This window comes from Sciurus vulgaris, assembly GCF_902686455.1.
Source record: "Sciurus vulgaris genome assembly, chromosome: 3".
In the NCBI taxonomy this organism is placed as follows: domain Eukaryota; kingdom Metazoa; phylum Chordata; class Mammalia; order Rodentia; family Sciuridae; genus Sciurus; species Sciurus vulgaris.
In genome coordinates, this window is record NC_136463.1 from 5,084,045 (window position 1) to 5,097,999 (window position 13,955).

A 13,955-nucleotide genomic window follows, 5' to 3' on the forward strand; every position below is an offset into this window, starting at 1 on the left:
AAGACCCTGGTGGAAGGGCTGGGCTGGGGCTCAGCGGTAGAGAACTCGCCTAGCATGTGTGAGGCACTGTGTTCGATCTTAGCACCTCATAAAAATAAATTAATTAAATAAAGGAAAGACTCTGGTTGGGGCAGAGGCAGAGAGTGCCATCAAGAGTTGCAGTGGTTATACCAAGCCTGTCGCTTTGAAGAAACCTGGAACCATGTATTTAAAATCGGGTGACATGGTTTGGGACTGATGCTCAGGGGTAGGGCCCCTTGTCTAGCACCTGTCAGGCCCTGGGTTCAATCCCCAGCACTGTGCAAAAAGGGAAAGATATAACCCCCCTGTTTATCCATGTATCAGTGGTGGGAGAAGTGAGGAGAACATGTATAAATACAGTCTAGACTAGCACCTCTCCAAGGCACTGTCCATACCATCACATGGGGCTCTCTTTATGTCTAACAAGCACTCAGTGCTGCTGCTGGTTGGGACTGCCCTCTGAATGCACTGATCATGTATAGTTCCTTCAAAAAATAGGGACTGTGGCCAGGCACAGTGGCACCTGCCTGTAATCTCAGTGGCTCGAGAGACTAAAGCAGGAGGATCGTGAGTTCAAAGCCAGCCTCAAGCAATTTAGCAAGGACCTAAGGAACTTGGCAAGACCCTTTCTCTAAGTAAAATACAAAAAGGGCTGGGGAGATGGCTCAGTGGTTAAGCATCCCTGAGTTCAATTCCCTGTACCAGAAAACACCTGGGATGACAGTAGGTGTTGGTTTTTATTTATCTTCCCCCAAATTCTAGTAAGTAATTGATTTGAGGTCTTCTCTTCTTGTTTTCCCAGTGCCAATTTAATGAACCAGAAATTGTCAAAGGGTCACAGAAGGGCAGGAAATTGATGAGGTGACCCTAATAATCAGGCGGCTCTTTCTGCTTCCTCCTCCCCTCCCCATTGCTTGCTGACAGTTATATTAATACCCCAACTGTTCCTAAGAAGGTTCACTGAATTTCATTTCTTTTTAGGATTGGAACACTGAGCTAGTATTAGCAATATAGTGCGAGCAATCCAAGAGGAAAATGTTGTTCACCATTTTAGTGAAATTGCTTGATCCAACCAGTCTTGGTGGACTCCTGCTTGAGGCCACGTTAGCATTAACCTGTGCTTCCCATGTGCCCCATTTTAGAGAGGGAGGGACTGAAATCCGGAGAGTGCCTATGACTGCCCAAGGCCACGGAGCTAGGAAGAGACAGAGCCCAGATTTGAACCTAGGATTGTTTGTGCTGCAGAGTTCACTAGCTATACAGCTTCCCCTTGCAACAAACCAGATGCTGTGGAGAGTGGAGATACTCCTCTCCCCTCTAGGTCAGAGACCCACCAGACTTTCTAGAAAGGACCAGTATTGTGAACATTACAGGCTCTACTGTCTCCTTCACAGCGACTCAACTTTGCCATCATGGCACACAGGCCCCAGAAACAAGCAAAACAGTGGCAGGCTATGTTGCAGTAAAACTTATTTTTAAAAAAAAAAAAAGGTAGCAGCTGGATTCAGCCTCCAGGTTGTAGTTTGCCCACCTCTGCAAACTACAGTAGAAATGTAATGTGACCAGTAGAAATGTAATTGAGCCTTGTCTGAAAAAGTAAATAGGAATGGGCAAAAGTAGTTTTATTATTTTGCTTGGCCCAAAGATTTCACGATATTAACACTTAATCCGTATGAAAAGTGCTAACAAGGTACTGTACATTTGTTTGACCACAGTGGCTGCTGTATTGCACAGCACTGCTCCTCAACCCTAGTCTGGTAGGAGCGAAGCCACCCTCTGATCCCTCATTCAGCCTTACTTCCTTGATAGCACCTGGCAGTATCTGAGATGGTACTGCCCCATGTCTTGCTCACTGTCCCCCATCCAGAAGGCAAGGGAAGTGCTCTGCTGCATACCTGGTGCTCTGGAGACCTGAGTGGGTCAGTGTGTGGCCACACACAAGTGGCAAGAGCTGAGTCCAGGTGAAGGGTGTTAACATGGTGGAGGCGGTTAGGAGCAGTTTTCTTGGGGGTGGAAGAGAAGTGCCTGGAAAGCAGTGGTAGAGGGACACACACCTAGACCAGAAGATTAGTTTGCACAAAGGCAGCTGAGTCCAGAAGTTGGTGGGACAGGGTGGAGAAGTGGTGCACTTGAGCACTTCCTCACTTGGGCCCCAGAGCCTCTTCAGCTTGCAGATCCTTGAGGACCCCAGTGCACTCCCATTTCACCGTATGAGGAGTTGGGACAAGTTCGGAGCCCAAGACCTCCAGCACACTCTGTTAGCTTCTAGCGGTGGTGTCGCCACTCCACACGTTGTGAGGTCTCTGAAAACAAGCGCCTGGGAACTGTGAGAGAATGGAGTGTGAAAGACAGCTGCCTCTTGGTGTTGTCTGGGAAGAGCTCTGACTTCAGACCTCCTAAAAGGTCTCTGGACCCTGAGCCCAGGTCTTGAGCACCACTGAACTGGTGGTGGATGGAAGCGGGAGAGTGCAGATGACAGTCTTCACTGACACTTCTGGGTGCTGCTGTGTTACAGGCCCTGTGTGCACTTTTTAAAGCTTCACTGGCAGAGCCTGTGAAGCAGGTGTGTTGTTTCCCAGATGAGGAGAGCTCTGAGCTCTGCCCAAGGTCAGGAAGTGAGTGGAAATGCTCAGGTCAAACCCTGGCTGCACCCATAGCCACCTGATCAGCTGACCCTACATCGGATCATATTTGCTGTGTGGCACGCGGGTCTTTGATGACAGGCACAGGAGCTAAGGATTGTATTTTTACAAAACAAGATGTGTCTCCAAACTTGCTGTCAGTGATCTGACTGCAGTTCACAGGTAGATTGGGTGGAGGAGCTGGGGAGACAGCAGATCAGTTAGGAAGTCTTTGTGGTGTTAGCTGAGCTTTTTTAGGTACCTTTATTTGCATGACAGCACATACCTGCGTGGCATGAAGTGTTAGAAGTACTGATTTTTCAAATGCAGTGGCCCTAAGTGTGAACCAACCCCTTTATCTAGTATCTAGTGGAGAAGTGACCATCTGTTCCAGAGCAGGAGGAGAAGCTGAACTTTGTTGGGGGTTACTGATAGATTGAATGGGTTTTTTCAAGCATAATTTGATGATGCTCAATTTGACCATGGGATCTTAACTCCCCAGTAAAATTGGGACTGTGTAGAATGGAAGACAATTGTAATCAAGCTTTGAATTAGAGCAGTGTGTTAGAGGTAAAGATAAGGTGGTTGGGAAGGTTTTTCAGATGGGCTCCAAGGCATGAAGGGTGTTTAGGGACTAGCAAACATTTTGCTGCCTGGCGCGCAGCACAGTCCAGGAGTGTGTGGAGAGGAGGGAGACAGGGCAGAATCATAATGCCATCATGCTGGGCCTGTTGACAATCAGGAGAGAGATGAGGAACCCCAAGATTTCTTTTCTTTTGTCTTTTTAATTCTGTTAAAATAAATGAAACAAAATTTACCACCTTCGTATGTGTGTATGTGTGACAGAGGTGGGGGGACAAGAGGGAAGGGAGAGAGAGAGAGGGAGGGAGGGAGGGAAGGAGAGAGAGTGCTGGGGACGGAACCAGCGGCCCTGCGCACGCTTGGCAAGCACTCTATCCCCAGCCCGCTTGTTAGCCATATTTAAGTGAAAAGTTCAGGGGCAAAAGCAAGTGGTTTCTTGACATTGCTGTACAACCGTCACACCATCCCCAGAACCTTTTCATCATCTCATCTGAAACTCTGTAACCATTGAACAACTGAGCAAATCACTAGTTTATATCTTTTAGAAGATATAAAGTAGGAGATGTTCATGGTAGACACGTGGTCATTACCATAGGGAGTGACACAGGGAAACACAGCAGACTCCGGCTGTAGTGTGTGGTCAGGTTGGTGTCCCATAGAAACAGCAGTGTGGTCAGAGGACCAGGGCAAGTGGAAGCTTCTGTGTGGAATGTTCTGTGAACCGATGATCTGGAAACCAACATGATGAGAGTTACCTTCCTTGGAAATGGGTGTTCATTGCGTGCCCTGCTTTCTTCTTATTGCTGTTCTGTTTCAAGCCCTAATCATTGTATTTTTTAAACATTTTTTTAAATTTATAGAAGTTACAAAGATCCTACAGAAAGTCCTCGCCCAGCTTCCCCACATTGAATTCTTACATACAGTGGTGTCTTTGTCAAAAGTAGGAAATTAACATTGGTCCCCCACCATTACTGAATTGCACACTTTGACTTGGATTTGTGTCTGCTGTTGCCCTGTTTCTGCTCCAGGATCCCATCCATGATGCTGCATTGCATTTAGCACAGTTGCCTTTGCATGTGGGGAATTACCCTCCTAATGGCTCTTTCCATGTCATACTCTGCTTTGGGAGTTAGCTTTTCTGAAGACTTGTTCAGGAAGGTGGGTTCTGGCCAGTAGCTTCGGATGCCAGAGAAGGGGTCATGTCAGACACTTTCTAAGAGGCACATTAGAAATTTCAAGCAATCTGGGTCCCAGTTTGAGGTAGGAAGTGGCAGCTAGGGTTGGGACGTGGGCCTTGCTCTTGGAACCTGGAGTCAGCAGGCCAGGAAAGCCCAGGTTTAAGGGACATTTTTCAGTATCTAATGATCTAACACTGAAAAAAATCCTGAGATCTTTTGTCTTAGGCTTGTAATTTTTTTTCCTGATTGCTGAGTTACTTTAACACCCATAATACAGGTTGAGTATCCTTCTCTAAAATGCTTGGGACCAGAAATGCTTGATTTTGGAGTTTTTTGGATTTGGAAATATTTGCATCTATGCAAAATATTCATTGAACATCCCTAATCTGAAAAATTCAAAATATGAAATGCTCCAGAATCCAAAACTTTTTTTGGGTGGGTGGGAGGGGGTGTACTGGTAATTGAACCCGGGAGTGCTCTACCACTAAGCCACATCCCCAGTCCTTTTTATTTTTTATTTTAAGCCAGGATCTTGCTAAGTTGCTGAGGCTGTCCCAGAGCTTGTGATCCTCCTGCTTCAACTTCCTGACTTGCTGGGATTATAGGCACATGCCATAGAATCCAAAACTTAAGTATCATGCTAGTATTAGAATTTCAGACCATTTCAAATTGTGGGACTAGGGAATTCAACCTGTATAAAAAAAAAAGAAAGCATCTACAAAAATTGGTTTTAAAAAAAGGTACCTATAATTCTACATTCAAGGATAAGTGGCCTTTTTGTATGTGTGGAGCAGGGTGGTACTAGGAATTGAACCCAGAGCTTCATACATGCTAGGCAGATGCTCCAGCGGTGCCGGTGATCAAACGCAGCTTTGCCTATCCCAGCTTCCTGGAGGAGGATGCAGTCGATGGGGCAGACACTTTCGACTCCTCCTTCTTTAGTAAGGCAAGCATGGCGTGTGGGCCCTCAGGACAGGGGATGGGGCAGCCTGGGAGCTGGGAGAGGTGACCTTGGCCTTGATGTGTCCTGCCTGGAGCCCCTAAAAGAGTCAAAGGCCCCTTGGTCCATTAGTGTAATGGAGTGCATCCTGCATGGGGCTTGCTGTTGGGCCCCACTTTCTGTCAGCCAAGCAGGGACTTTGGTGGGGACAGTGCCCTCTGGGAAAGTCCCCCTTAGGACTCACAGGCACATGGCTTCCTCTGCCATCCTGAAGAGCCTGTCTGTCCAGCCTGGTTCTGCCCTTGAACTGGCATGTGGGGGGACAGTAGTTTGGACAGTGACTACTTACACTGTCTTTTTGTGTCCCTCCCCCCAGGAAGAAATGAGCTCCATGCCCGATGATGTGTTTGAGTCTCCCCACTCTCTGCCAGCTACTTCCGAGGGATCCCACAGTCGGCCTCCCCCGTCACCCCCGATGGGGCAGATCCTCTGTGAGTCCCTCCCCCAGTCCAGCAGCCCAGCAGCCCAGCTCGGGGCTTCACCAGGCCTTGTCCGGCCCCTTTGAAGCCCATGGTGAGAAGGGGGGTGTGGGGATGTCAGGCTGAGAGCCACCGTCCCCACAGGAAGGAGTGTGGCCGAGCCCCAGTTGTGGCCCCCAGGCGTGGCAAGCGCATCGCGTCCAAAGAAGCACTTCGCCTTTGACCGGAAGAAGCGGCACTATGGCCTGGGCGTGGTGGGCAGCTGGCTGAACCGCAGCTACCGCCGCAGCATCAGCAGCACGGTGCAGCGGCAGCTGGAGAGCTTCGACAGCCACCGGTGAGGCTGCGGGCAGCCAGCAAGGGAGAGGGGCAGGATTCCCGGGCCCCAGGACACTTCCCTATTCATTCAGCAAGTGCTTTGTGGCGTCTTGGGGCCAGGGGGGTGGTGAGCATGCATGCAGCCTGGGGGGCCCTCAGAGCTTCCCTCCTCTCCATCTCCTGCTTCTGGACCCGTGTCCTGCGCCCAGCTCCAGATGGCTGTCCATCAACTAATGTTGATTGAGGGCCACCACACACAGGCCCCAGAACAGAGCCCCCAAGAGAAGGGGTCAGAGAGGAAAGGACGGGTCAGGGGAAGCGTTAGACGCTGGAGCCAAGCTCAGCATGGTGGCGTATGCCTGTAATTCCAGCAGATCCAGAGGCTGAGGCAGAAGGATCACAAATTCAAAGCCAGCCTCAGCAACTTAGCAAGACCCTAAGCAACTTAGGGAGACCTTGTCTCAGAAACTAAAAAGAGCTGGGGATGTGGCCCAATGGTTGAGTGTCCCCTGGGTTCAATCTCTTGTACTAAAAAATAAAAAAAGAAGCAGCTGGAGCCCAGAGTGAGGCAACTAGAGGAGGCCAGACATAGACGTCTTGAGGGAAGCCAGAGACTGGGGAAGGCAATTCTCTCGGTGTGTGATTGACAGTGTGATCTGATAGACATTGGATCCCAAGTGTCCTGGAGAAGATAGGGAGTGGAGGTGGACAGCTGGTGGGGAGGGTGCCATCAGCACGAGGTCAGCAAAGAGAAATGGGTAGGGCCTCCCAGGCAACAGAAAGGGCACATGCAAAGGCCCTGGGGCTGCAGGGACCAGGTTGTGTTCCTGGAACTGCAAAAGGTGGGTAGACAGGCAGGAGAGGTGGGCCTGAGCCACAGGGCATCATCGTCAGCAACCGGCTGATTTTGGATGTTATCCCAAAGGCAGTGGGAAGCCATTGAAATTTTTAAGCTGGAAATGCATGTTACAAGCTGCTTTGAAGGGCGAATTGGGTGAAACAAAGTCGAGAGCCCAGTGGCAGCCCCCCAGAGCAGTGGGCTGGGCTGAGTTGACCTGGCCTCTGTCCACAGGCCCTACTTCACCTACTGGCTGACCTTCGTCCACATCATCATCACGCTGCTGGTGATTTGCACCTATGGCATTGCACCCGTGGGCTTTGCCCAGCACATCACCACCCAGCTGGTAAGTCGGGCTCCTTCCTGGTGTCCCAACCTCCCCAAGAGGCTTCAGCACAGTGGGCACCAAATCTGTCCTGCCATAAGACCCTGGCCTAGGCAGGAGGGGCTTGGGGCTCACCAGAGCTTGGCCTCTTCCCAGAGACTGTGCCCTGGGGACACTGTCCCACTCGTTGCCCTCCCGGCCACGCCAGGGCGCTTGCTCTTCTGACCACCTCTCGCACTACTGCAACAGGTGCTGAGGAACAAAGGTGTACGAGAGCGTGAAGTACATCCAGCAGGAGAACTTCTGGGTCGGGCCCAGCTCGGTGAGGCCCCGGCTGGGCGGGACCCCCCGAGCAGGAAGCCCGCGTCCTGTCACCCCAGCTGCTCACCAGCTTGCGGCCCCCTCATCAGGGGAGACTCTGAATGGAGTGGAGGTGCGGTGGCGGGCCCCTCCTGTGTCTGGGACCCATGTCACCAGCTGCCGCCTCCACCCACAGATCGACCTGATTCACCTGGGAGCCAAGTTCTCTCCCTGCATCCGGAAGGACCGGCAGATCGAGCAGCTGGTGCTGCGGGAGCGAGACCTGGAGCGGGACTCGGGCTGCTGCGTCCAAAATGACCATTCAGGCTGCATCCAGACCCAGAGGAAGGACTGCTCGGTGGGACAGCCCCAGGGTGGTTCTGTACCACTCTGCCCCTGCTGGCCTGGGGCAGGGGCCCTTTAGGAGCAGTGACACGTTCCCTCCATCCTCTTCTCCGCCCCACCAGCCCTGCACCCCCACAGGCGCTCTGCCAGCACAGGGGCATCCCCAGCCCAAGAGGCAAAGCCAGATGTCGAGGGCTAGCGAGAGCGGAGGTCTGGGAGGTGCACCTGAGCCCTGGGGAAAGGGAAGAAGGCCCTGACCTGGAAGGTCCCCTGCCCGCACCGATGGGCTGGCCTTGCCACAACATGACCAGACCTCCACCCTCCAGGAGACTCTGGCCACTTTTGTCAAGTGGCAAGATGATACTGGGCCCCCCATGGACAAGTCTGACCTGGGCCAGAAGCGGACATCAGGGGCTGTGTGCCACCAGGACCCCAGGTACAGCCTGGAACCACCCACGGGTCGAGAGTGGCCCATAGCTAGGCTGTCTGAGCTTCCTGCTGGGACACTGGTTAGTGGACATGACTGGTTCCCCAGCCCCTCCCTCATCTTGCCCAACCTGGCCTCTGCCTCCAGGACCTGTGAGGAGCCTGCTTCCAGTGGTGCCCACATCTGGCCTGATGACATCACCTTGTGGCCGGTGAGCATCCCTGGGGAGAGGTGGTCTGGGAAGGGCTGGGGTGGGTTCCAGTCGATCAGACCTGCTCCCCCTTGGTGCTCCTTTGCAGATCTGCACGGAGCAGGCCAGGAGCAACCACACAGGCTTCCTCCACGTGGACTGCCAGATCAAGGGCCGCCCCTGCTGCATCGGCACCAAGGGCAGGTGAGCCACCCGCCCAGAGCTGCAGCTCCCGTGCTGGGCTGAGTCTCCACTTCCTACCTGCTATGGCCAGTGCCGGGCTCCAGCCTAGGTACACTGGGGCTCTTCAGCGTCCTGATGTCCCACTTTTTTCTTCCTGTCCCCACAGCTGTGAGATCACCACTCGCGAGTACTGTGAGTTCATGCACGGCTATTTTCACGAAGAGGCGACACTCTGTTCCCAGGTGGAGTGAGGTCTTGTGGGGAGGCCCTGGGCTGGGAACAAGGGCTGTCATCCTGGGCAGAGGAATCTGGGCTCTGCTGCCTACAGAGGCCAGGCCTGTGCACTCCTTCCTGCTCTGGGGCCTCAGACTCAGCCTGCCTCCGGGGACAGCACTGACCCCCACGTGCCCCCACCTCAGGTGCACTGCTTGGACAAGGTGTGTGGGCTGCTGCCCTTCCTCAACCCCGAGGTCCCTGACCAGTTCTACAGGCTCTGGCTGTCTCTGTTCCTCCATGCTGGGTAAGAGGCTCCTGACTGCTCCCCAGCCACAGACCTCTGTGACGGCTCCCAGCTGGCCCCCAAAGAAAGGCTCTGAGCCAGGGCACAGCGGCCCCCTGTAGAGCTGCTGCTCCCCATGTGCTTGGCACCTGTGCAGACGTGGAAGGCTGATGCCTGATGTGTCCCCGCCCCAGGGTGGTGCACTGCCTCGTGTCTGTGGTCTTCCAAATGACCATCCTGCGGGACCTGGAGAAGCTGGCTGGCTGGCACCGGATTGCCATCATTTTCATCCTCAGCGGCATCACAGGCAACCTCGCCAGCGCCATCTTCCTCCCATACCGGGCAGAGGTAGGGACTTGGGGGACAGGGACAGGGAAGTGGGACAAGACCCCCTTGTAGAGCCCAAAACTTTGTGGCATATGGCAGCCAGCCCCGCTGCTCCCTGCCCCCCCACCTGGGATCAGCTGGAGGGACACAGGGTCCCTCCTGTGCCAGGCTTAACAGCAGATGGACAGCTAAGCTGGGGGCTTATCAGTGTGTCCCTTAATCCAGGGAACAGTGATACTCTTGAGTCACCAGGGATCACAACCCCCTCCCTGCTCAGCTGTCACCTCCAGAAAGACCTTCCTGAGCTGCTGTCCCTCGTCCTGTCCCTTACCCTGTCCGTCCTATCTGCTTCATTTCACCTTCTACCGTGACCTGCCTGATGGCGTATTAAGAATCCACAGACCTGAGTCTTTGGAAATGTCCGTGCATGGCTGTTCTTGACCTGCAACTGTAGCTGTCCTTTGACCTGTTCAGCCTAACTGTTCGCTGCTGCGCTTGGTCACCCCCATTGCCTCTCCCTCCCCTCTGTGTGCAGGCCTGTCCTGCTAACTGCGCAGGCCCATGCCTGGCAGGGACACAGCAGGTGCTGTTTGCTAAAAGGTGAAAGTGACCGGTCAGCCCTTGAGCTCCCGGCTGGCCTGCCTGGGAGTGGGGTCCTTGGGCTGTGCTCCCTGCCTGGCACCGGGTGACATGCCTCCGGCCTGCCCAGGTGGGCCCGGCCGGGTCGCAGTTTGGCCTCCTCGCCTGCCTCTTCGTGGAGCTCTTCCAGAGCTGGCAGCTGCTGGAGCGGCCCTGGAGGGCCTTCCTCAACCTGTCGGCCATCGTGCTCTTCCTCTTCATCTGCGGCCTCCTGCCCTGGATCGACAACATCGCCCACATCTTCGGCTTCCTGAGCGGCATGCTGCTGGCCTTCGCCTTCCTGCCCTACATCACCTTCGGCACCAGCGACAAGTACCGCAAGCGGCACTGATTCTGGTGTCGCTGCTGGTCTTCGCCGGCCTCTTCGCCTCCCTGGTCCTCTGGCTCTACATCTACCCCATCAACTGGCCCTGGATCGAGTACCTCACCTGCTTCCCCTTCACCAGTCGCTTCTGTGAGAAGTATGAGCTGGACCAGGTGCTGCACTGACCCCGGCCCAGCAGGTCTGGGCGCACCTGCCACCCACTGGGCACTGACAACAGGGGCTGCAGAGCCCTGGGGTTACTGGCCCGGGGCCCACTCCACCTGGCAAGGTGGCTGTGTGGACAGTCGGCAAAGGCAAGCTTCCTGGGAGGGAGACCCTCGTTTCTCGGGCCTGTGTTCTTGGCCAGGGCTTAGGGACACCCAGGACACCTGTTTCTCCAAGGTTCAGACCCCAGCTTCCTCCCCACTCCCTGCTATAGGGTCCATCTACATGCTCGCCTGGAGCCCAGGGCCTTCTCCCCATGGTCAGTGTGTGATGCCCTCCCGGGACATGTGGCTGCTCCCTATTGTCCCCAGGGCTGGGGGCCCCACCACAGCCCCCCTTCCTGTTTCTCCCCGCTCCCTGCCCTGAGCCTGTCACAAGCTCCCGGGTCGGGAGGGGCTATCGTGTGGGGCAGAGAACAAGCAGACGCACGTACATGGGGCCCCAGGACCCTCTGCTTGTTCTCGGCAACAGGCTGGACCCCCAACCCACCCTCCAGCCCACGCTCCACTTCCTCATGCTGCCCTTTAGGTTGGCTCTGATGACAGGTGTCCCTGCTGCTGCCGGGCTCCTGAGTAGGGGTGGGACTGAGCCACCACAAAGGCCGCCTCCCAGGGCTCGCTCAGGTCTGTTTTATTGTTTTTTGTTTTGTTTTTACCAATTTATATTATGGTCCTAATTTTTTAAAGTAACGCTAACTTTATATGGATGATGTCTCAAATGTATTAAATGAAACTCTTCATGGAAGCCTTGTCTTAACGGAGACCTCAGGTAGAATGGAATCTGGAACTTTCAGGGGTGAGAGCATCAGCCATGAGCTGTGCAGAGGCAGTGGCTTGGCCCAGGGGACAGTAGGAAACTCATGGGACTTCAGGGACTTAGTTACCAAAATCCCAGATTAGGGTCACGAGGAAGATTTAAGTGGGGCCTCTGTGAGGACCAGATCACATCCTTAGACCTCAGGGCTCCCCACGCCAGCCTACTCTGATTTTGGTCCAGGGCAATGAGGGGGCTTTCCATGTAGAGCATGGCTTGTCCTGGCAGAAACAGTCCTGGGAGACAGCAGGACACTTGTCCATCACTCCAGGCAGAGGACAGGTTCATTCACTGTGCCTGTTCCACACCCACAGACTTCACACCACATCAAAGCCACCAGGGAGGCAGGGGACATAACTGCTTTATTACTAGGGGCTGAGGAGCCAGTGTAGGTGCTGGTGGGCGACTGAGGAGAGAAGAGAACCTAGGGAGTTGGACACACAGAGTGCCCAAGGACTCGGGGGCAGGGTCCCCGTGGGCTGTGCTCCTCACTACTCCCATCCCAGGGGTGGAGGGCAAAAAGGTATCCATGAGGCTGGGGAGGATAAGGACCTCAAGCGTCAGGAGGCTAGGGACCTAAGAACACCTCCCACCACTCCATTTACCAACCCACCCTCCTCTTGGGTCTTGGGCACAGAGTTTGGAATGCAGAAGTTCTAGAGGGTCCCATGAGGACCGAGGACACAGCATTCCCTGCTCTGAGCAGCCGGGACCAGGTGAATCCACTCCCGCTCCTCAGGCCTCTCCCCTCCACACTGAGTTTGGAATCACTGTCTCCCTTCACTCTCGGGTGAGAGCCCCCAACCTGCCTCCCACATCTCCCACAGCCACGCGGGCAGCCGCCTCAGCAGCCGCTGTTCCTGCGCAGGGAGGCGTGGCCCCGCAGGGAGCACTGCAGCTCGGTGAAGGCGAGGGAGCCCGCGGAGATGGCGCGCCCACGGACTGGAAGCCAAACTTCTCGTAGAAGGGCACCAAGGCCTCCTCGCACATGAGCACGGCCCGGCGCACTGCCGGCTGACCGCCCAGGTGGTGCAGGTAGCGCCACAGCAGGACGGAGCCCTTGCCCTGCTGCCGGGAGGTGTGGTGCACAGCCAGCACGTGCAGGTGGGCTGTGCGCCCCCCGGGCCTGTGCAGCCTCAGCGACTCCTGGGGTAAACAGGGGTCGGGGTCCACGTCACCTCTGCTGCCAACTCCCCCCACCCCCTGACAACCCAGCACAGGCCCAGAGCTGACGTCCCCTGAGTGCCTCTGGTCAGGGATTCCTTCCCATCCATGAAGGACCCCAAATTGGGAGCTACATCCCCAACCCCATGCAGGAAAATTCAGAAGTCCTCTGAGGCCCCAAGGAGCTGGGCTGGGTGCTCTTGCCTTGGGAGGGGTCTGTGGCTTGTACTCCTCTCTGGTTCTGGAAGAAGACAGCCCCACCCTGGCCAACCTCTCCTAGAACCTTCTGGAAGCTGGGCATCACAGCTTGACCCTCACCTGAGTGAGCCTCTCCTCATCCCACAGTGAGCCGATGATGAAGGCCACAAGGCGGCCCTCTTGAAACCAGCCCAGGGACAGCTCTGGACACAGGGTCAGGAAGTGCCGGATCTCGTCCAGGTACAGGGGGCAGATGCCCGAGACAGAGATAAAGGCTGTGGCAGGAGGCACGGGTGGGTGACTTGGTGTTCACTATGCCACTTGCCCACTGTCCACCACACATCCAGTGGCCACTTGTGCACCCAGGAAAGCAGGTGACTCAGGGCTGTTGTTTCCCCCACTTTCTGGAATGCACGCACATGGTCTAATCCTCTGGGATGCAGCCCATAAGACCAGGACACAGGAGAAGACAGCGGGGCCAGCTTAGAGCATCCACCCTGACCCCACGTGGGACTGCTCACCTTCACGCTCTATCTCAAACACACTGACTGCATCCTCCAGCGTGAGGCAGCGAAACTCGCTTGCTGGGATGTGTGTCGCCGCTGGCAGCCTGGGGACTCTGAGGCCCCAGGTGGCAGGCTCAGGGTCTCAGGTTTTAGGTGGCAGATGCTCTTGATGGACATCCTGGCTGCTGGCACTTACCTGGAGTGTCCCAGCTTCAGAAATGGCCTACTCAGCTGAGGAGGGTCCCCACCTATCAGGGAACAGTGAGGGTTAGGGGTCTGGTCCTCATCTCCATCTCCAAGGGGCAGGTCAAAGAGGCGGTGCATCTGGCCTCCTTTGTAACTGAACTCAGGTGGAGCCAGCCCCCCAAACGATGGGCTCCTCCCTCAGGTGCCTGGCCCTGGAGCCGATTCCAGAGACTGCAAATATTTCTCTCCTCCTCCCTCCCTGCAACCAGAGTACACTCCCAGCAGTCCGCCAAACCTCCAGATCCTGGTCTCCCTGTCCTCCAGGTGCATCTGAGCCTCAGGAGACC

At 55.0% G+C, this 13,955-nt stretch overlaps 1 protein-coding gene and 1 pseudogene across 2 annotated transcripts; one reads left to right on the forward strand and one right to left on the reverse strand.

Moving 5' to 3' along the window:
• Positions 1-5,241: 5,241 nt before the first annotated feature.
• On the forward strand, positions 5,242-11,882 carry LOC306658503 (inactive rhomboid protein 2-like; the record flags this gene model as incomplete). The annotated part of the gene is given in 18 exon segments (XM_079135560.1): positions 5,242-5,257; positions 5,260-5,348; positions 5,719-5,755; positions 5,758-5,833; positions 5,966-6,025; positions 6,027-6,158; positions 7,212-7,323; positions 7,552-7,568; positions 7,570-7,624; positions 7,799-7,960; positions 8,274-8,383; positions 8,522-8,585; positions 8,674-8,768; positions 8,914-8,989; positions 9,167-9,267; positions 9,441-9,594; positions 10,283-10,535; positions 10,538-11,882. Coding segments are annotated over 18 exon segments (1,773 nt in total). The 3' UTR covers positions 10,702-11,882.
• Positions 11,883-12,126: 244 nt separating this feature from the next.
• LOC306656787 (serotonin N-acetyltransferase-like) lies at positions 12,127-13,599 on the reverse strand (annotated as a pseudogene). The gene is made up of 3 exons: positions 13,438-13,599; positions 13,037-13,191; positions 12,127-12,700 (listed from the first exon to the last, which is right to left on the reverse strand). The product of its transcript is annotated as a serotonin N-acetyltransferase-like (transcript).
• Between the last annotated feature and the right edge of the window lie 356 nt (positions 13,600-13,955).